The following is a 22,374-nucleotide window of genomic DNA, read 5'->3' as shown; positions in this document are numbered from 1 at the left end:
TTAGTTTTTATTTATAGTTCACTGTTGCTATTTGAGTTTACATGTTTTCATTTGGACAGAGTTAATGGAACAGTGGATGCTAGAAAATAGTGGGCCAAGTGGAGACATCTTAACATTTGACATAGTCTTCTCTTTGAGTTCCATAGAGGGTTGACAACAGTGGAAGCAGCCAGAATCATTTGTGCCATGTATGGGGATATGCCATTAGACAGAGCACACCAAGAAAATAGGTTTTCTTGTTTTAAGAAGGATCATTTTGACATTAGTAACCCTCCATGTCCAGGAAAATCTTTGGGGGTTTGATGATGAGTGTTTAAATGCATTAACACACAATGATCTACATCAGTGTACTTGAGAACAGGCAAATGTGACAAAACTAAGAACTGGCAAATGTGACAAACTTGTGATCATTCCACCATCTTACGACATTTGCATGCAAAGAGGAAGGGTCAAAAATCGGGTGTGTGTGTGTGTGTGTGTGTGTGTGTGTGTGTGTGTGTGTGTGTGTGTGTGTGTGTGTGTGTGTGTGTATTGTATGCTGTATGTTTTAAAAAAAGCATCTCTGTCTGCTGATCATCAACTGGCTCCTGAACAACATCAACCATTCTTATCCTGTATCGTTACTGGTGATGAGAAATGGTGTCTATGCTAACATACAAAGAAAGGAATGGTTGAGCCCAAAGAAAGCAGCAACTCCCCGTACAAAGACGTGTATGTATGCACAAAAGTTAATGTTACGCATCCATCAAAACAGCAATGGTGTGGTGTACTACTACTTGCTCCCCCGCGGTGTAACCATCACTGCTGACATTTATTGTCAACTTCCGAGACGTCATGTAGACGCAATAAAGGAACGACAACCAGAAGAAGTGATGCTACTCCACACTAATGCCCACCCATACTCTGCTAGACTGACAAAAAACACTGTACAGGAGTTGGGTTGGGATGTCGTTCTGCGTCCTCATATTTTCCCTTTCCCACACACTATCGAAGAACCTTCACGAAAATTCCTTTCCGGATGAAAATGCGCTCTGAAATGGCTTGATGAATTCTTCGCCTCACAACCAGACGATTTCTACAATCATGAAATTTAAACATTACCCCAGCATTGCCAGACTGTTGTAAACAGTTAAGGAGAACATTATTGACGACTGAAGTCTCTTATGTGTATCTATTGTGTTTACTGAATGTATGGGAAAATGCTATGAACTTGTGCACCAACCCAATATATTGCAAAATGTCCCTTTTATTTTTGACACAGGAAGCTTTCCTTTTTACATATCTATTCATATTCTCAATTTTTCCTCTCTTAGAGTATCATCATCATCATCATCATCATCATCATCATCACCACCACCACAGACACACACCATGCAAGGTTTTCTCCTCACCCATCTTACAAGCCCTTCTATGACTACTTTGAAGTTTGTAACTGCTTCACACTTCTGTGGTATTTTTTTTTTGTTTTTCCAGTAGGTGATTAATTGCAGTATGTTTCCTCTTCGGTTTTCTGATTTTCAGTTCAGGTGATGGCAAATTTTTAAGTTGTACATATCTTATCATTACATCACTCATGTACTGCTGTAGCACCAGTATCACAGAACATTTTAAAGTAACTGCTGTGAGTGTATGCTGCCGTTCTTTGCTGTTAACAAATGATTGTTCTTGAAAATGGGCATCACACAAGAATCTGTTATGCAATCCACCTGAGCCCAAATACAGCACTAATATTTCCTGCAACTATCATAACCGTCCGTCTGAAAAATGCAAAATAAATAAAATTCACTCACTGACTCAATGAACTTGTGATCATAATCACTATAAATATCATAAAAATGAAATCTTTCTTCAAATATTTACCACTGCAGTCCTATTTTCAAGCTTTGTTGGACTGTTGATATACGTACCATTTGCCTACAAATGAGTCTCATTTATTTTTTGGTAGAATTGGATGTTAGTACAACTGCATTTGAAATCTGTGACTAATACACGACATTAGGTGTGTTGTTGAAGAATGTACTCCTCACTGTGTGTTTAACAGGGGGACACACATTTCTGTGTGACCTTTGTTAGTCAAATAGAAATAAAAAGACACTAGCACCAATATTCTACAAAATTCTGCATACATCCAAAGTTTTACTTCATTCATTAAATTGTGGGAATGTAGTCTCACTCTGTAAGGATATTAACAATGAGTGAATGAACATTAGCAAAAGCAGCACTCACTCAGGTGTAAGTGGTAGGCAGATGCAAGCAAACCATATTCAGTTGTGACTGGTGTTCAGTGTACACTTATTTCTTAACACACCTTTGAAGTGAAGCTACACAAGACTTCTAGTTTGTTATTCTGTATGAGATTTTTTGCTTTGCAAATGTAACAAATCCTGTGTATGCATACTAATATCTTCTCTTCAGTGCTTAGGATAAACCAATGAAGTAGAGAAGGCAATCTATGTGCACGAGAGTATGAAACGAGAGGCTCTTTCTGTTTTGTTCCATTCCATTCTTTCTGGTGAAAATTCTCACAGAAATGGCACACAGCAATAGGAATGAATGGCAGAGTGGATTAGAAAATTATTCACTTACTCTGGTTCACTCACTCACGTTCAGTGAACTACAACCCAGCATTCTGAACACATTAACTGCTACAATTGCAAAAAGTGCAAAGCCATCAGTTGTGTTCAGGCAAGCTTGGCACACACAAAACATGCTGGCATCTCGTAGTTGTTGCTACAAGTACTGATGGGATGCTGTCAACACCCGCTGGTGGTCTCTCAGGGTTGCCTGACAGTGCAAGTGATCTATCAATCCGGTTCTCATGTGAGCCAGACTGAGCAATTTTTGCAGTCATCTTGAGGATACCACTCTCCGCTAAGCAGCTAAAGACATGGCAATTAAGTCATTTACCCCTTCCCATCAAGAAGCATCTGCAAGGGCAGATGATCCTATTGTGTCATCTGTGGTAGATAACCACCCCAATGCAGTACTGAAATATTTTAACAGTACTTTGAAAATAGGTTTTTGCAAGACAGTGGGTATCTATCCTCAACCATCTGCCAGTTCAGGTTTTTCATCACCTCCATGATGCTCCCCCCATGGGACAAACAAACCTGTGATCATTCTCACTGCCCTTTCTTGTGTGTGTTGGCTGTCCCTTGTTTGGCCCATGTGGTATGGGTACCCCACACTTTAGCAACATTCTAGGATGGGTCTCACGAGGGTTTTGTAAGCAATCTCCTTTGTAGACTTATTCCATTTTCCCAGTGTCCTCCCAATGACCCAAGGTCTCTGCTTTACCTACAGGTGAGCCTATGGAATCATTCCATTCCTCATCCACACAAACTTCTACACTCAGGTATTTGTACAAGTTGATCAATTCCAATTGTGACTCGCTGATATTTTAGTCCTACAATAACACATTTTTCATTTTGTGAAGTGCACAATTTTACATTCCTAAACATCTAAAGCAAGTTACCAATCTTTGCATCCCATGTGATAACACTTTCATTTTTAGGTTTTTGTGTGGAACTGAGTCAAATGCTTTTCAGAATTTAAACCTGACTGCTGTGATCCATGGCTTTGAGGATGAATGAATAATATGCGAGTTGGGTTTTGCTTGACCCTGTTTTCAGAATCCACACTAACTGGCACATAGGAGGTCATTCTGTTTGAAGTACCTATTAAGTTTGAGTTCAGAAAGTGTTCCAAGAGTCTACACAAGTTTCATAATAATTTTTCTTTCAACGGAGAGTGGGTGCCGTCTTTCAGGATGGTTCTCTCTCTCTCTCTCTCTCTCTCTCTCTCTCTCTCTCTCTCTCTCTCTCTATCTCTCTCTATATGTATCTCTATCTCTCGCCCCCCCCCCATGTGTGTGTGTGTGTGTGTGTGTGTGTGTGTGTGTGTGTGTGTGTGTGTGTGTGTGTGTGTAGTCCTCAAAGTAAATGCAATAATACACAATTTAGGTGGCTGCACTGGTTTAAAGATGAACCTGAGTTTCTACCGACTTATACAATGTTCAAATAACTTACGAGAATGCATCCAGGTGACGCTGTCAACAACCGACAATATTTTGATAGAAGCACACACTGTCATTTTTAAGGAGTAACTGCACCAAGTAAGTGCTGTGCAAGGGAATTTAAAACCTTTGTTTTCATAGAAACTACAGAAAGGTAACACTCACATGAACCGCAGACACTAGCTTTTTTGACAATGGAGAAAGCAGCATCCCATGCAGACTTTAAACAAAATCCACCATCTCTATTCATAAGGTTACTTGCTAATTTAATTTCAACAGCTTCCTTAATAACAGTAACCCAGTAGTTGGAAGCGCATGCCAGAATCTCCGTGTTATATTCCATAGGACGACCGGTACCCAGTGAGACAAAGTTCTGCAGCGTGGATTCGCTTGCTGGTTGTTAGCGTGTGTGCCGCTTCCGCTCAGTACACCGGTCCTCCACTGTCCTGATAGTTTGACGAATATATGACTTGCTACAATTGCAACGAATACAGTAGACACCCACCTTACGCAAACAAAGATCCTCGCCAAATTCTTAATGTGGTGCTTACACCAACCTACTTTAAGGCTCAGAATAGCAAGATTTTTCGCTACAAGATACGTCTGAGCACCAATGTTACTCACAAATGGACAAAGAGGAGCTCCTTCCTTGTGGACCTTAGGGAGGTCATATAACCTAGGGGAGACAGCACAATCAGAGTTGAGACACTAGATAATCTTCCACAATAAGGAACTTTTATTCACAAGGTCATTAGTCTCTCTCAACACTGTGAGGTCAGCACCAATACTACGTTACACTGAATCGGACAGTAAACGCTGCCTCTTCTGAATGTAATCTAGATTGTCCAAAACAATGGTATCACTGTCCTTCTCCAAAAGTAAAATAACAGTATCTGGATCAGCTCTAAGTAAACATAAAGCACCCCTCACAGAAACAAAAATCAAGCTGTCTACAAGTATAATTGATCCTTCCACAAACAAGAGGTAGGCCAGTGAGTTGCTTGGTGTGACAGGAAGCAGGATAATTAATACTATGCACAACTTGGGAAAACACTGCAATATTCTTATCACCACACCTCAGCAAAAACTAGCATGCACATTGCAATTTTACCCTACTGCTGTGAAGTTTATCCAACCTATGCAAACAACATACATTTCCTCCCCATAAAGCTGGGGAGGAACGTGAGATCCGGGTTTCTCCAGACATATCATAATGTTCAAATAACTTCTGGGAATGCAGCCGAGTGACTTCATTGACAACTGCCACTGTTTCAACAAGAGGACACCCTGCCATTTTCAAGGAGAAGCTGCATCAATTAAGCACTGTGGAAGGTAAACAGAGTACACACTAGCACCACCACAAACAGTGGAATTAACCCCAATGCGGGAGGACCAATTTACGTAACTTAACTAGGCATGTGGTATACTTTGTATCCAAGTACAGAATAGGTGTCTAAGTTAACAAGATAAATAGGTAAGAGCAGACTCATAGTTTAATCTTAGTTTAATTAAACAATGATAAAATAAACTTACATCATATGAGCTAAATAACTGTTTAATGAAACTATGGTGAAATAAGCTTTCATTACATCACTGTTACCGCAGACAGGTGTTACCCCACAGTAATGATCCACTCTAAGGATTAAATAGCACAGCGGCATCAGATCCCAGCCAACCACTTATTCGATTACTCACTATCTCTTTGACAACTGCCTCATTATGCAACGACTGTAGGACTAGCTCATCATGTGTGTCATTTCCTTACATGGACTGTAAATTTTTTTTTACCTAGCTCACAGCTTATATTGCATCACTGCTACTCACTTGGACATATGACAACACAATTTACCACTGTGTTAGCTGAAGCAACAAAAAAGGAATTAGTATGGGCTCGCCATTGCAAAACCACAATGGAATGGTGCAAAACCATTTTATTTGTGTGTGGTGCACTTTATACATAGGTTAATAAACAATGGCTGACATATGACAAATTCTGCAGGAAATCCTGCTCTCTTCCTTCTTGAGAGAGAGAGAGAGAGAGAGAGAGAGAGAGAGAGAGAGAGAGAGAGAGAGAGAGAGAGACCCCTACACATGCACGCACGATTTTGATTTTTTTCCCGACAGAGTTTGCACGAGGGAACCATGGTTCTATACCAACTTTAATATATTTGCTTCTGAGGCAGACATATGAAGTACATTATAGTACAGTGTTCATTTATCTATTCACTGTCTTGTCAAATGACCATATCATCATCATCATCAGTGATAGCACCATAGACAACAGGAGGGAACATATTTGTTAGAAGCTTCTATTTACTCAGAAGCTTCCCAGATACGTTAAGCAAGTACACAACAGTCAAATGACTGGCCCCTCCATTAGCTCCTGCTAAGTTTCGTCAGCTCATTGGCTGCTAAGGTAGTACAAGAGATAACCGGAGCAAGCTCACTACTCTAGTGTGACTATGCAGTTGCACTTAACAGTTCAAAAACTGCCAACATCCCAATCACCAGTTTGCATGAGGTACTTTCTCCAAATGTCTTTATCCTGTTACTCATTTCAGTGATCACTTCCTTCCAATCATACAGTGAAACTAAAATTTATGGTCACATAATTTTCCATGCTTTTCCATGCTGACTGAAATGGAACGACTTTGTTTGAGTGATTGCCACTCCATCCCTCTCACTCTCCCACTTTCTTTCAGTCATATTTTGTTTGTTAACAGAATTACATACAGAACGACAGATATAATATAAAACATAATATTTCCTTTATTCCAAAAGAAACCTTCAACAATCTCAATTTTAATTTCAAAAGGAATACTTAACAACCTAATTATCATTTTCACATTAAATGTTGGAACAAATAAACACTGATCAAAACTATATCAAGAAATATGTGCATTGGAAATCTTATGGATTAATATAAAACTACATTGATGTGATCCAAACAATTAAATTTAATACAATATTCCAAAAATGTTTTCATAATGTTGCTATTCAATTGATCAAAATACCTGGTTATTTGGCTTGTAAATCGTGTCTCCTGCCTCCATTTTCGTATACACGTGATGCAAAAACAGTGATTACAATTTGGCAATAGACCAAAACGAGCTTCTCCTGCAGTCTTTTCTTTCACAGGTTCCAGGCATATGTTGCAAGTGATCCCTTTGGACTTCTGGATGGCAAGGGACATTTTCATCCTCTTTTCTTGTTCTCCAAGGCAACCCTAAATTAAAAGAGAAGTTAATAGTTTATACCAGATTCTGATCTACAATCTGTAACATTTATTAAAAACTAAAAAAAACTAAAAACTTGATATGTAGATATGAGAAAGACTATGCAAATATTAAGGGCCAGCTAATGTTTCACATATCGAACATTTGGTGTTTCTTGCCATCATACTTCAACTGATCATAATACACAAACTTCTTCCTTATCTGAGGCAAACTGTTAACAGAACATACCTACCATCAAGAAGCTGATTAGGATTGCAAATTTAAACTTTCAATACATTAGAGCATATTATGTAGTCACTGCAAGCTACGGACTGCTTGCTACTGTTTTATCTGCCAACGTGGCTTAGTTACATAATGTTTTCCCATGGTCTATGTTCCAAATTTGCACAAACACCAGTTTTCACTGAAATTACAGAATCTCTCTCAATAGGCAACTACTGTAAACCTCAGTAATCCAAGCTCTGGTAAAACCAAACCTCCCTTTGATCCAAGGTGCATGACATGACTACGTTAAAAAATCAAAAGAACACCACAAATAAAATAAAAAATACAGAGGAAGTGAGTGTGCGGTTGGTTGGTTGGTTGGTTTAAGGGCGGGAGAAGGAACCAAACTATGAGGTCATTGGTCTCTTGTTCCTAATAAAACGATGCCACAAGTGTGAGAATGAAACAGATGGAACATATAACACAAAACGGAAAGAAAGGAAAAGCCACAAGAACGAAGGCAAGCAACAAACACTAAAAGGGACAAAAGAGAACAAGAAAACAAAGACGCTAGAAACAGAAGAGAGTAAAACATGAAAGCAGATTACAGTGGCTGGCCAACCACGAGAATAAAAAGGGAAATCCAGCCACTCTGCAACACATTAAAACCTCTACCCTAAAAGCACTAGGGTGGAGGACACAGAGGGACAAAGGATATGCTCTAAAACCTAACGGATAAAACCTAAAACTAAAGCTGCTGTGGAGACATTGTCGCCCAACACCGAAGGCAGGGTTCTGGGAAAGTTAAAAGTCTGCCGCAGAGCGGCTAAAAGTGGGCCGTCCAGCAAGGGGTTGACGACTGTCATTTGCGAGCCACAGCGACACTGAGGTGGGTACTTGTGACGGAGTAGGTACGCAAAACATTAGCCACATATGGCGAATGCAAAGCCGGCAGAGGACAACTGATTCCCTGCGAGAGGCCTGCATGGAAGACTTCAACACATTCATAGTCTCATTAATGACACGCAGTTTGTTGTGCGTGCTGTTCTGCCATTCTGTCTCCCAAAGCCAGAAAACCCTGCGGTGTAAGACAGAACGCAGGTTAGCTTCGGATATGCCTATCTCCAGTAGCAGTTTCCGCATCTGCCTGGTTTGCCAGCCTGTCAGCAAGTTTCTTTCCGGGGATTCCGACGTGTCCTGGGGTCCACACAAACACCACGGAACAATGGGACTGTTCCAGGGCATAGATGAACTCCTGAATGGACACTACCAGAGGGTGGCGAGGGTAGCACTAGTCGATAGCTTGTAGGCTGCTCAATGAGTCAGTACACAGGAGAAATGACTCGCCAGGGCATGAGCGGATGTACTCAAGAGCGTGAGATACGGCCGCCAGCTCTGCAGTGAAAACACTGCAGCCAACTGGCAAGGAGTGCTGCTCAATATGTCCTCCATGAACATATGCAAAGCCTACATGACCATCAGCCATTGAGCCGTCGATGTGAACCTCTCCAGAGCCCCTGAACGCTTCAAGAATCTAGAGGAAGTGACAGCGGAGAGCGGCATGGTTAATGAAGTACTTAAGGCCATGCAAAAGGTCCAGACAAAGCTGTGGCCGAGGTGTAAACCATGGACGGACCGCAAGTAAAGGTGGTAAAGGGAAGGACTCCATTTCGGAGAGAAGGAACCGCAATTGTTAGCCCTAATCTGGGCCGCTGATGAGGGAGATGGACTGAAGAGATTGTAATTCAAATGCTCAGGGGAACTACAAATGTGTGCTGTGTAACTGGAAGCAGTTGTGCATGTTTGATCTGCAGTGGAGGGACACCAGCCCCCACCAGTATACTGGTCACCAGACTCATCCTAAAAACTCCTGTCACTAATCAAACCCCACAGTGGAGCACAGGGTCGAGTAAATGCAATGCTGAAGGTGCTGCCAAACCATAAACCACAATTCCATAGTCAATTCGGGATTGGACAAGGGCTCTGTAGAGCTGCAGCAGTGTACAGTGATCTACACCCCAATTGGTGTTCCTCAGGCAACAGAGGGCATTCAGGTGCTGCCAGCACTTCTGCTTAAGCCGAAGAAGATGAGGGAGCCAAGTCAATCGAGCATTGAAAACCAGTCCTAGGAACTGGTAAGTCTCCACTACAGTGAGTGGATGCCATTAAGGTAAAGTGCGGGTTCTGGATGAACAGTACGACGCCGACAGAAGAGCATAACACACGACTTTGCGGCTGAAAACTGGAAACCGTGGGCTAGAGCCCATGACTGCACCCTGTGGATGGCTCCCTGGAGGCGCCGCTCAGCAACAGTACTGGAGCAGCAGTACGAAATGCAGAAGTCGTCTGCATACAGAGAAGGTGAGACGGAGGGCCCGACAGCTGCTGCTAGACAGTTAATGGCCACTAAAAATAGAGACACACTCAACACAGAGCCCTGAGGGACTCCATACTTCTGGATATGGATGGAACTATGGGAGTCACCAACTTGGACACGGAAAGTACGCAGCAACATGGAGTTTTGGATAAAAATCAGGAGACCCCACTCATACAATGTGGCAAGGGTATGATGTCACAAAGTCATGTCATATGCTTTACGTTAGTCAAAACTGTTGCCATCTGAAAAGGCTGTTCGGATGGCAGACTCGAGGGACACAAGATTATCAGTGGTAGAGCGATGCTGGTGGAAGCGGCCCTGACATGGAGCCAGTAAGCCACGTGACTCCAGAACCCAACCCAACCCAACCGCCGACATACCATACTTTCCAGCAGCTTACAAAGAACGTTGGTGAGGCTGATGGGCCGATAGTGACCCACATCAAGCGGGTTTTTACTGGTTTGAGCACCAGAATGATGGTGCTCTCCCGCCATTGCAATGGTAACACGCCATTGCACCACATCCAGTTGAAGATGATGAGAAGATGTCACTTGTAGTCAGATGAGAGATGTTTAATCATCTGACTGTGGATCTGATCTGGCCCAGGAGCTGTGTCGGGGCAATGCGCAAGGGCACTGAGGAGCTCCCACTCTATAAATGGGGTGTTATAGGATTCACTGCAGCATGCAGTAAATGAGAGGACATACCCTTCCAGCCGCCGTTCGAATGTGCGAAAGGCTGGGGGTAATTCTCCGACGCACAGTTTGCGTCAGTACGTAACTTGCCATTTATGATAACACCAGGGACAGCTGTTGGGGCCTGGTACCCGAAAAGACGTTTGATCTTTGCCCAGACTTGGGAAGGTGACGTGTGGCACCCAATGGTGGAGACATATCTCTCCCAACTCTCCTTCTGTTGTTTGATAAGGTAGCGAACACGGGCACGGAGCTGTTTAAAGGCTATGAGGTGCTCCAGGGAAGGGTGCTGCTTATGCCTCTGTAGAGCCCGCCGACACTCCTGTATTGCTTCAGCGACTTCAGGCAACCACCAAGGTACTGTCTTTCGTTGGGGGCACCCTAAAGAAAGAGGGATCGCATTTTCCGCCGCAGAAATGATCATTGTAGCTACCTGCTCTAAACACCACATAGTTGTCACCATGTGGAGAAGATTAAGTGGTGACAGCAGAGGCGAAGGCTTCCCAGTATGCCTTGTTTAAAGCCCATCTGGGCAGGCATCTGTGTGCCTGACGCTGGGGCAGTGACAGGAAGATGGTGAAGTGGTCACTACCACACAGGTCGTCGTGTGCTCTCCAGTGGATAGATGGGAGAAGTCCTGGGCTGCAAATTGATAAATCAATGGCCGAAGAACTACCATGAGCCACAATGAAATGTGTGGCGGCCCCAGTATTTAAGAGGCAGAGGTCGAATTGCGACAGTAAAGTTTCAACATCTCTGCCTGTGCCAGTAAGCATGGTTCCACGCCACAAGGGGTTAAGGGCATTAAAATCTCCCAGAAGTAGGAAAGGTTTAGGGAGTTGATCCATCAGTGCAGCTAATACATTCAGGGGTACTGCACCATCTGGAGGAAGTTATACATTGCAGACAGTTATTTCCTGCATCGTCCTTATTCTGACAGCCACAGCTTCAAGAGGGGTTTTAAGGGGCACGTGTTCACTAGAGACCGAGTGTAGAACATAAACGCAAACTGCACCTGACACTCGATTAAAGTCACTACAGCTCCTGTAATATCCCCTATAGCTGCGGAGGGCACGGGTCCACAATGTTGGGAACCAGGTTTCCTGGAGGGCAATGCAGATAGCAGGTTAAAGCTTAACAGTTGCCGTAGCTCAGCCAGGCGGTGGAAAAAAACCGCCCCAATTCCACTGGAGGATGACATCGTGAGATTGGGAAGGCATGGAACATTCAATGAGGCAGTTTACCCCTCTGGGTCACCTGCTGCCATCGATTTATTGCCTGAGCAGTCTATATCCATTGTGTCCGAGGGTCTGGCGAGATCTAGGTCCTAGGAGGACGCCAAAATCTCCACCCTATCCTCAGACACAGAGCTTGTAGGTAGTTGTGGTGTGGGTGCCACAGCAGTTTCCTTGGTCTTAGGGGTTTTCTTTTTGGATTTCTCTCACTGCTGCTTGGGTTTACCTGGCTGGGAGGAGTTCATTGGCTCCGTCTCCAGGACTAAGAACGAGTGTGAAGCCCTACGACCAGCTACTTTTGGGCTCTTCAGCCACTGATGTGTGTCGTCTTTCCCACTAGAAGAAACCTGTGAAGGGAGTGACCCAAGGGACCCCTTCCTAGCGAGAGAAGCCGAAGGAGACTTAGGCTTCTCCTGCTTAGGAGTGGGGACGGATGTCCCCAATGTTTGGGAGGGGGGGGGGGGGGTGTTGCTCCTGAAGTAGGTGGTGCAGAAGCAACAGGGAGGGAAATGCCCCCCACCATCAAGGAGGCAGGTGTAGTCTTCCGGCTCTGAGAGGACATCTGGGTTGGCAGAGCTGATGGTGCCAGAACTGTTGTAGCGGCGGCGTAACACGATGCCATACACACAGGATGCAGGAGTTCAAATTTTCTCTTAGCCTCAGTGTAGGTCAGTCGGTCCAGGGTCTTGTACTCCATTATTATCCTTTCTTTCTGGAGAACCCTGCAGTCAGGCAAGCAAGGCGAATGGTGCTCTCTGCAGCTGACACAGATGGGAGGCAGGGCACATGGAGTATTGGGATGTGATGGGCGCCCGCAATCTCGGCATACGACACTGGAAGTACAGGGGCACGACATATGGCCGAACTTCCAGCACTTAAAGCACCGCGTCGGACAGGATATAGGGCTTTACATCACACCGGTAGACCATCACCTTGACCTTCTCGGTCAACATATCGCCCTGAAAGGCCAAGATGAAGGCACCGGTGGCAACCTGTTTATCCTTCAGATGCCGGTGGACACACCACACAAAACGTACACCTCACCGCTCTAAATTGGCGCGCAGCTCATCACTCAACTGGTCTCTGTGAATTATGAAACCCTGGATCATATTTAACCTCTTATGGGGCGTGATGGTTACATAAACATCACGTAGCTTGTCACAAGCGAGTAACTCCCACGACTGAGCACAGGATGCTGTTTTGATCAAGACTAACCCAGATCTCATTTTGGACAAGCCCCCACCTCCCCGAACTTGTCCTCTAAATGCTCAACCAAAAACTGAGGCTTCATCATCATGAAAGATTGCCCATCAGCTCTCGAACATACAAGGTACTGGGGCGAATAAGATCCGCTGCCATCCTGAGCCTGACGATCCTCCCATGGTGTGGCCTGAGAGGGGAACGATTTGCAGTCAGACTTCTGTGCGTTGAATTGAGCTCATGATCGCTTAGAGACTGCTGGTGTTTCACCACCAGCAAGAGATGATGGACTACACTTCATCGCTTGTCATTCGCCCTGATGCCACCCACTCCGACCAGGGGGCCTCCCCACGGGTGCCACCCAGCGACAGCAAAGGCCACCTGGCAGGATGGCCATTGCCGGGAGTCCCGATGCCCCATGGGGTAGGCATCTACCCCTTGGCATACGTGGGGAGTTAACAGTGCAGGCATCAACAGAGTGATCCCTGTGTGGTCAGGGAGCTACAACCAACAGGTTACATGACAGCCCCACCAAAACGGACTGGTTACCGTGCTGGATATAAGGTGCAATGAAGTCTATGGTTATCGTTGACGCAGAAATCGACACTGTATAGTGCATGGTGGAAAACGTACCCAGGAAGGTGTCCTCATCCAAGAGATGGAGAATGGGCAGGACTGCAATGCGACAATGAGAAAGTGGGCTAAAGATCTCAATGCACAATGGACACGATGCACCTTGTAAGGCACCCTTCCACAATTGGCTCACTCTTCGGGAAAATTTTTAAGAATGGAGGTGAAACCCTACAGGGGACCATCACATAATGGCCGAAACATGTGAAACTCCATTTATTTGCCTCGTACAACAGGCAGGAATACCTCGGGCCTATTCCAACCTCCGGACCTGCAGGGGGGGAGGAAGTGGGTATCATCTGCAGCCAAGATGTGCACCCATAGATCATTTACAATTGTGCCCACTTTACCCATTACTGTTGTTTCACCCATTGCCAGTTGGCCAGTGTCTGATCAGGTTCAGTGTGCTGTGTACATGTAGTCAGTCATGTTTATTTTGTTCCTGCCATTTTGCGTCAATATGAGTGCTGACCCCTCCAAAACAAGAGAAAATTTGTTTCTTAGGAGATGAAAGTTTTAGCACTAAAAATATTCCACAGTGGGGAGACTATAAAAAGGTAGCAGCACAGCTGAGCATAGGTGAAGTCACAGGTGACAGGTGATAAAGGAAACAGTTGACAACCAAAAAAATTACCACTTAAGACAATCTTCACTCTAGACAATGCAGGATATCATCTCGAAGCTGAAGAACTTTGTAGTAGAGATATCACAATTTTTTACTCCCAATCTTATTAGCGTTTTAAAACCAATGGAGCAAGGAAAGCTGGCATGTCTGGAAAAAATGTATTGGCATAAGTTATTGGGATCACTTCTGCACTCTACGCACAATGAGTACCAATCAATAGAAGCTGCCCGAAAAAATTAGTCTGAAGATTGTTACCTACTGCACTGCAGAAGGTGGACCATTTAATATCAGAAACAACAAAATTTTTTGGAAAATTCTCTTAGAGAAACACAGTGGGGGGATAAAAAAAAGATAGAAGCAACAATGGCACTATCAGAATAAAACCAACAGTGGTTGGATTTGAATCGACATATTTCTGGGTGTGGAAAAACATAACAATTAAGGGCAAATGTGTTTGAACCAGGACAACCAGTATGAAGTGACTGACTGTTATTGTGGAAATGGTACATAAAAGAAACAGACTCTGGTGATGAAGAGAATGATACTGGTGCCCAACAAAATTAGTCCTAATGATAAAACGGAAGCATTAGAGTTCGCACTGTATTACGTGGAGCAACAAAATGTGACGACACCAGCTGAAATTATGCTTATACTAAGACGGTGGGACAATGATGCTAGGAACAGAAGTTCTTCAGAAAAAAAAGAACTATTGCTTCTTTTTCCAAAAATAACATATATAAAGTAGTAACAGCTGTACAGTAGTTGATGTATTACATTTGTGTTAACAGCAAGTGTTTGAGTTTCTACTATAATATTGTTGCTAAATCAAACTAAGTGATATGTTATCTGACAAAACAACTTTCTTCGCAAAAGTAGTGCGAACATCAAGTTCTGAATCTATTTTTAAATGGAAGGTCTCTGAACTGTCACTTCATTTTCCCAAATTTGAGCTCTATTCAGTCCCAGTTCCCTAGAATTAGTAAGGTTTTACTTGTACTGCCAATTTGGTAACAAAGGTTTTGCATTGCAAACATACATCTCTACGAAAACTTTATCGCCTTCTTTGTATTTCAGAAACTCCTCATGACAGGAATTCTCTTTGCTGGATCCTAAAGTGATTTTAAAATTCTGCTTATAAGCTACACAGAACAAATAATCTGCAACCAATCACCTGCCACTGGAAAGCACTAATCTCATTATAAACCCCACCCCTTTTTCTGTATCACATTGAAAACAATAATGAATTGAGAATTTTAAGTGATAAAAAAAAGATCAAAAAAAAAAAATTGTTACTGAAGGTGGTACAAGTAACATGTTAGTGATAAAACCAAAATGCTGGCTTTTAACAGGTTTTAATTATGACAATGATCACTCATTAAGTAAAGCTCTCTTCTACCCCTTGGTTTCTTTGAAGTAACAACATCCGATTTTATGAGTAAATTTCAAACATTTGTCAACTTCACTTCAAATAGTGATACATGCAACACTAGCAGCACAGTAGTACAGATACTAACTTTTGCATCCTTCTACAGGAATTCAATAATCTTCACATTCTTCCATGGGAACACCCAAAATCATGCACTAAAGAAATTTCTTAAATGTCGAAGTATTGACACACATCCTTTACACGAACATTCCAGTTGTTCAGTCCACTGATCATGTTTGGTACCACACGTACATTTCGAAAATCATAGTATTAGTCACCTCAAATTCTAATTGAAAAATGAAATTTGTTAAATGGCTCCATATACCTCTATTACTAACTCTGCCAGTTCTTTCAAAAAGAAATATCACACTCATTGAATAACTCTCACTCAACAAGCACATCGACTTGCACAAAGTAACACCCATAAGACACATTTTTCTATACTACACACAAACAAACAACTACACAAAAGTGTTATAAAAACAAACTTCTTACCTTTATGTGTTCCCGTTTCTCTTCAGTATCCTCAAAATCTAGTATGGTATTAAGACAGATCTGGCAAAGTTCACCATGCAGATATGGGCAAAGATACAACTCAGCTCTGTTTACATGATAATATGGACAGAACTGTACACCTGTAGCAAGTTTTGTTTGTGTCCTCGGTGCATAGGGATCTACTGCCTCAGCGTATGTCTTAACTCCTATAAAAAGGACAGAAATATTTGTTTAATGATATTGCATTACAGCAAATGAACTACTGGATTAGTACAAATGGAATTTTATTTTATGAAATTCTTACGTCCCGTCCTCGATGTGAATGCTGGATGGAACTCTGGAGCACTTGCCCACTTATCTGCCTGCTCTTCACTCATAAAAGGCACAGAGCTAAAAGAAAGGAACAGTGGAAATATCTATATTAGCAAACATAATTAATTATTTAATGAGATATTAGTAACTGAAAAACTTAAAATGCCTAAATACACCTGAAGAATTTAACTACTTGCAAAAAATACATTTCTGCGACAATGAACTTCATAAAGATAACACTAGAGACAACTGTTTCAGTCACACAGTTACTTGGAGAAGAAAGATGAGGGTTTGACATACCATCAACCTGGACAGACATTAGAAATAGAGCACAGATTTCAATTGAGGAAGGAAGGGAAAGGAAATCGGCTATGTCCTACCAAAGCAGCCATCCCCACATTAAACTACAGTGATTTTATGAAATCACGGAAAACTTAAATACAGAAAATAAACGTAAACATGATTCACAGTAGGCTGTAATGAGAATTTTATTTAATCGTGTGACTAGCTAATTTTGACTACTTGTCATTGTCAAGCACATGTATAACCAACATGGAAAAGCACTACATTGTCTGCCTGCATCTCAGTTTAAGAAAAAAACATATATTAAATGTTTTTAAATTTAAATTTTAAATATGGAAACCCAGACAGGGATTTGAACCACTGTCCTCGTAACTACAAGTCCAGTGTCTTACCACTGCATCACCTTGTTTGGTACATGGTCATCTGGCCAACAAAGCCTCAGGTTCATGGTCCAAACATTTTTTAACAGGCTGATGACATGGCAATGGTAATCGTTTGACAAACAGCAGGTTAGCAATCCCATTACTGAATATAAAAGTATGCATTTAACAAACTGCAGAGATTAGCCTTGCCCTACAAAAATTACTTCTATGACACTGTCACAACGCTACACATTAGAAACATTTTTGAGAATGTCTGACACTGTCAATGTTCAGGATGGTGATGACAGGCACCCTACTGCACCAAAACGGCTCGCAGAATCAACCCTTCAACCTCCGCAATACAAACACTGTCTAGCCCAGAACTGTCTCAGTTTGAGTCATACCATAGTTTTCACTAACATCATTGCAAAGTCAACAGCGAAGGACGAATAATATTTGAGATGAATTATTCAGATTTTGGCAATATGAAACTTCAATTCTATGGTTTCCAAGAACTTCCTGCCTCAGGACTCAAATGGCTGTACGTTCTCTTCCACTGTTTTGGACTAGATTCTTCCCAGTCATTTACCTGCCCATGACTACAAAATACTTAAATTCACCTAGGAACACACTGCCTCTTAAGGTGCACAGTAGTTTTTGGTATCTGTGCTTAGGAGCAAGCTGGATCAAATATTTTGTGTGCGCCACCTACTCCTGGGTGCCTCCTCTACTTTGATAGCTGACTGTACAGCTTTCTATGGCACCCAATTTGAGTATTTTCCGCCTAAAAAAATGTACCCAGTTAGGAAAATAGCCTCTTCAACATAGATCAGTGTTTACTTGTCATTCAACATTAAATCTACAAGGATAAGGAAACACAAGGTCACAGTGACCGAGGATGAACCTGTGGTTTAGTTCAAATGGGTCACTTTACTACTGTTCGGGGAACAGGTATCTTCTAATGCAAGGAGACTCTTGAGAACTCTACTGCTGGGACTGGGGGTGGCCAACTCCTAAAGCACATAGTGTGTATTAAAATCCCTGGAAGTACAGCTCGCCTACGAAGTTGACTAATTACATCTTCTTGAGCTCGTTTAAAAGAGGTGGGCCACAAGGTGGGAAATACGTTCTGCCTATGACAATTTTCTGTAATGCTTAGGAACAGCAGCTACTAACTGCCATCTCCAAGTGACTGGGATAGGTATAGTGTAGTATATCCTACCAGTGACTAACACCATCCTTAGTCTTGTCTCTGTGAAAGACATCTTTCCTGTGGAGGGGCATAGCCTACCACTGGATGTGGTCTGTTACTGTTAGTACTTTCTTCGTTTTGAGAAGACTTCTATGGTGTATGGTAGCCACACTCTGTTGTATGGTTATTAATACCACCCAATAGGCCACCCAAACTGCTGGGAGTTGGTAAATTGGTGTAGGACCCAATTGCTTCACATAAGCAACTAAGGAAATGAGGAATCACCAACAGAGACCCACTTGTGTGGTTCTGTCATATACAAATGAGGTAACAGCAGGTTCCCCACAGGTAGTTCTTTAATTAATGTTTCGTCACTACTCCTCATCCCAATGACACGTAGCATGCTTTTCTATTGTAGTTCTTTTATACAGGATTGTACCATCCTCATGATCCAAATCGCTGCCCCAGGATCCTTGCCCCTATGACACACAACATTCCACCCTCATGCCTCACGGTGGTGACTGAAGCATGTAGAGGGCTTACAATTACTGAGGATCAGCAGTGTTCTATCCCCAACTCAGGAACTCCAGTTCAGGTTCCATGTTTTTGGAGTCCTAATGGATGACATTCATGGACATCAACTTGCTTTGGACATAGAGGTGGACATCTAAGTACAATCATGGTTACATAGGCAACTGCAAACATTCTTCCATGAAGGCATTAACTGCCTTGTCTCACAGTGGGGTAAATGTATTAACAGTTACAGTGGTTACTTTTGAAATAATAAACAGTTTACATACTTTTGTTGGCATCTGTCTTTTATTTAACTGACCCTTATAATAAAAAGTTAAGGAAGTATGTTCTTTTTGCAATTAAAAATGCATTCTGGCTGTTCAACTGTATTTTGTTCTATCATCCTGAACTCAAACTTCTGTAGTTGGCTTGATTGTTAATAATACCCAACAGCCCATCAGAACCTATGAAAGGAGGTCTTTTAATATTTAACATCACTGGACATCCAACAGGCACTGACTGGTTCAGCAGATTAGGGGTGCAAGTGACTGACACACACACACACACACACACACACACACACACACACACACACACACACACTGAATTACGTGCCAATGGAGATGTTCTCCTCCCTACATTGTTAACACTTCTGTAAAATCTATGAAAGTATCAAACCACGCATTTTTTCAGTCAGAAGTGTTGTTGGAGTACCAGTTTAGTGAAATCCAAATTTAAGGGAATCCTTGTCATTGTAGTGTCATTAACTAGGGAAGCTTGCCTTGGGCAAGAAAATCTTCACTTTTTTCCTTCTTTTAACAGCTTCTTACAACAGGTAGGAGGTTCCCAATTGGCAATGGTTATTGTGGAAAAAAAGCAGCAAAATTTGTATGACAATCTGCACTCATAATGGAATATCCAGGATGGGATAATGACAATATTATGAGATGAATAGTTACCACTCACCATATAGCGGAGATGCTGAGTCACAGACAGGCACAACAAAAAAAGTCAGCAAGTAAGCTTTTACACACACACACAGTGAGGGATAGTAGGGTAGGGGTGAGGGACAGTAAGATGCTTCTTGTGGCAGCATACAGAGACAATGTGGGGAGAGGGAAGAGCAGCTAGGAACACACTGAGAAGGTAGACAGAGGGAGGGTCAAGGAAAGAAGTAAAAAGACTGAGTGTGTTGGTGGAATTGAGGGCTATGTAATGCTGGAATTTGAACAGGGAAGGGGATAGGTGGGTAAAGGACAATGACTAATAGGTTGAGGCCAGGAGGGTTACAGGGACATAGGCTATATTGCATCGAGTGTTCCCACCTGCGAGATTCAGAAAAGCTGATGCTGGTGCAAAGGATTCAGATGGCACAGGCTGTGAAGCAGTCACTGAAATGAAGGAGGTCATGTTGTGCAGTACACTCAGCAACTGGGTGGTTCAGCTGTTTCTTGGCCACAGTCGGTGGACATTCATGCTGACAGACACCAAGTTGGTTGTCACACCCATGTAGAATGCTACAGTGCTTGCAGCTTAGCTTTTAGATCACATGCATCTCATCTCTGCTATATGGTGGGTAGCAACTACACTTTTCATAATATAATCTACACTCTTAAGTGGTTACAGAGCACGAAAGTATAGAAGAACTACTGTAGAAATGTTGTTGAAAAAGAACTATTACAAACAAAGTCAGTATTTTCACATAAAACTATGTAGTCAGTATATGAATGTAAGGCAGGAGATGTAAAAAGATGTGGTAACACTTATTGATTTCACCCCACAGGCATCACAGAAATGGAATTACAAGTTTCTGTGAGACACCACCAGTAGTCTTGTGGGATCTGGCAGAGCCAATGATGCATGCCTGCTGAACCTCACCTCCAGCGGCTCAGTGCCACGAGCACCCTCTGCTGCCACAATACAGGATGGCTGGCGGCAGCCGATCAGCCCAATCACACTCGGAGCCACATCGCTATATGAAACTACGCAGCCACTGCCTAGTCGATACCATAATTTGTGCTGTAATGCAGGGAGACTCTTCCTTGTAAATAGCATGAGCTGGACTGTTTCTTGTTGCACCAGTTGTAGTGAGTGTCCGTACATTTGGAGAAGTTAGTAAATCTGTTTGCTGTGTTACTTGTTCACTAATCATTTCTGCTCCTGCAGAACTTTCCTATGATGACAGTTGCCACACCTCACTGTAGCCCACCTCTCCTTACCACTGTGTACTAAGTCTTACACAACAAGGTTTGAATGTCTGATATTCTAGTTAAACTTACCTGTAATTTCCTTTACAGGAAATCAACACTACATATCTGGATGTGATTAACCATGAAACAAAGTTAACTATGCCATGTTTACACTTTGTTTGTTCACAGGAAATTTAATTTCTCAGGACACCAACAAAGTAAGTTCAATTTAGTATGCTAAGCTTGACGATGAAAACAAGATTTTCTGAAGCATATACATAAGAGTGACAGTAAAATATCTCTAATATATGCTTATGAATGGAAAATTCACTGTTACCAAGGATGAAAAAGAATGGAGAAATTACACTCCTATAATGTAAAAATCATGTTTATTCTATTGTGCACCCACCAGATCAGACAGTAAATATAGCAGATTAAAAGTGGTTTCTAAGAGTAACATTTCTAGACAACAAAGTGAAACTAACCTTTTGCTGGTTCCCGGAGTACTAAGGTTATCAGTCTGATATTGCCAATAACTATTTCCAGTTTGCTGACCAACAGTTTCAGGTCTCCAACCTTCATAATTCTTTGATACTTTTTCAACAGAGTCCTCTATTTTATCCAACAGGGATGACCACTCAGATGTAAAATGTGTGAAGGCATTTCTGCCTTGCCCTGAAGTCTCACCATTGTGATTCTGACATTGTCTGTCCACTTCTGTGTCTGGAACACCATCAGTTCCATTTGGAGTGTCACTTACGCCAACGTCTGCTAAACGCATTTTATCAATCTCACTGAATAAAACAGATTCTTCACGTCTACTGTGATGGTATGAATCATTTTGCACATCATCCGATGTGGTGGGTATCTCTTCAGTTGTTTGGTCTTGACTTGAACTTCCATCATCTGGACTGATGCTTTCTGAGCTATCATCAGTAGTGTAATCACTGCTATTGCCTCCAACTCCATTGACTTCCATCATATTATCACTTTTGACTGGAATGTCCATTTTGGGTCTCTCAATAAATTTCGGTGGTTTGAACTGAAATAAATTTCCAGTTTACATTAATATACTATTCTTTAAAAGCAAAGTATTTCCATCACTACAGAAAAACAACAAGGAGGTTTTAAATGACTTTCTGGACAGTCACTTAGCAATTACATCACACTAACAGTCTACGTAACCTAAAGAACTGTGTTCTGCCAAACATCTTACTGACATTCCATAGTTTTGAACCAAGCATTATGTACTCATAAGCTTACAATAATTACACATGCACAACACTTATGTGAGGCCAGATATATTTCCCACTAACTTAATAACACAATAAAATATAAACAGTTATCTAATTTTATCTCAAATTA

At 42.2% G+C, this 22,374-nt stretch overlaps 1 protein-coding gene across 1 annotated transcript in view; it reads right to left on the bottom strand.

The window, feature by feature from the left end:
- Nucleotides 1-22,374, bottom strand: part of LOC124555288 (probable E3 ubiquitin-protein ligase makorin-1) — a 114,567-nt gene that overhangs the window by 69,870 nt on the left and 22,323 nt on the right. The window contains exons 2-5 of the mRNA XM_047129161.1: nt 21,495-22,051; nt 16,443-16,528; nt 16,139-16,344; nt 7,030-7,241 (exon numbers count right to left, since the gene is read on the bottom strand). Coding sequence (XP_046985117.1) covers nt 7,030-7,241; nt 16,139-16,344; nt 16,443-16,528; nt 21,495-22,018 — 1,028 coding nt within the window. The 5' untranslated portion in view covers nt 22,019-22,051. The remainder of the gene's footprint in view (nt 1-7,029; nt 7,242-16,138; nt 16,345-16,442; nt 16,529-21,494; nt 22,052-22,374) is intronic.

The sequence above is a fragment of the Schistocerca americana genome, chromosome X (assembly GCF_021461395.2).
Source record: "Schistocerca americana isolate TAMUIC-IGC-003095 chromosome X, iqSchAmer2.1, whole genome shotgun sequence".
Lineage (NCBI taxonomy): Eukaryota > Metazoa > Arthropoda > Insecta > Orthoptera > Acrididae > Schistocerca > Schistocerca americana.
This window is presented reverse-complemented; position numbering and strand designations above follow the sequence as displayed.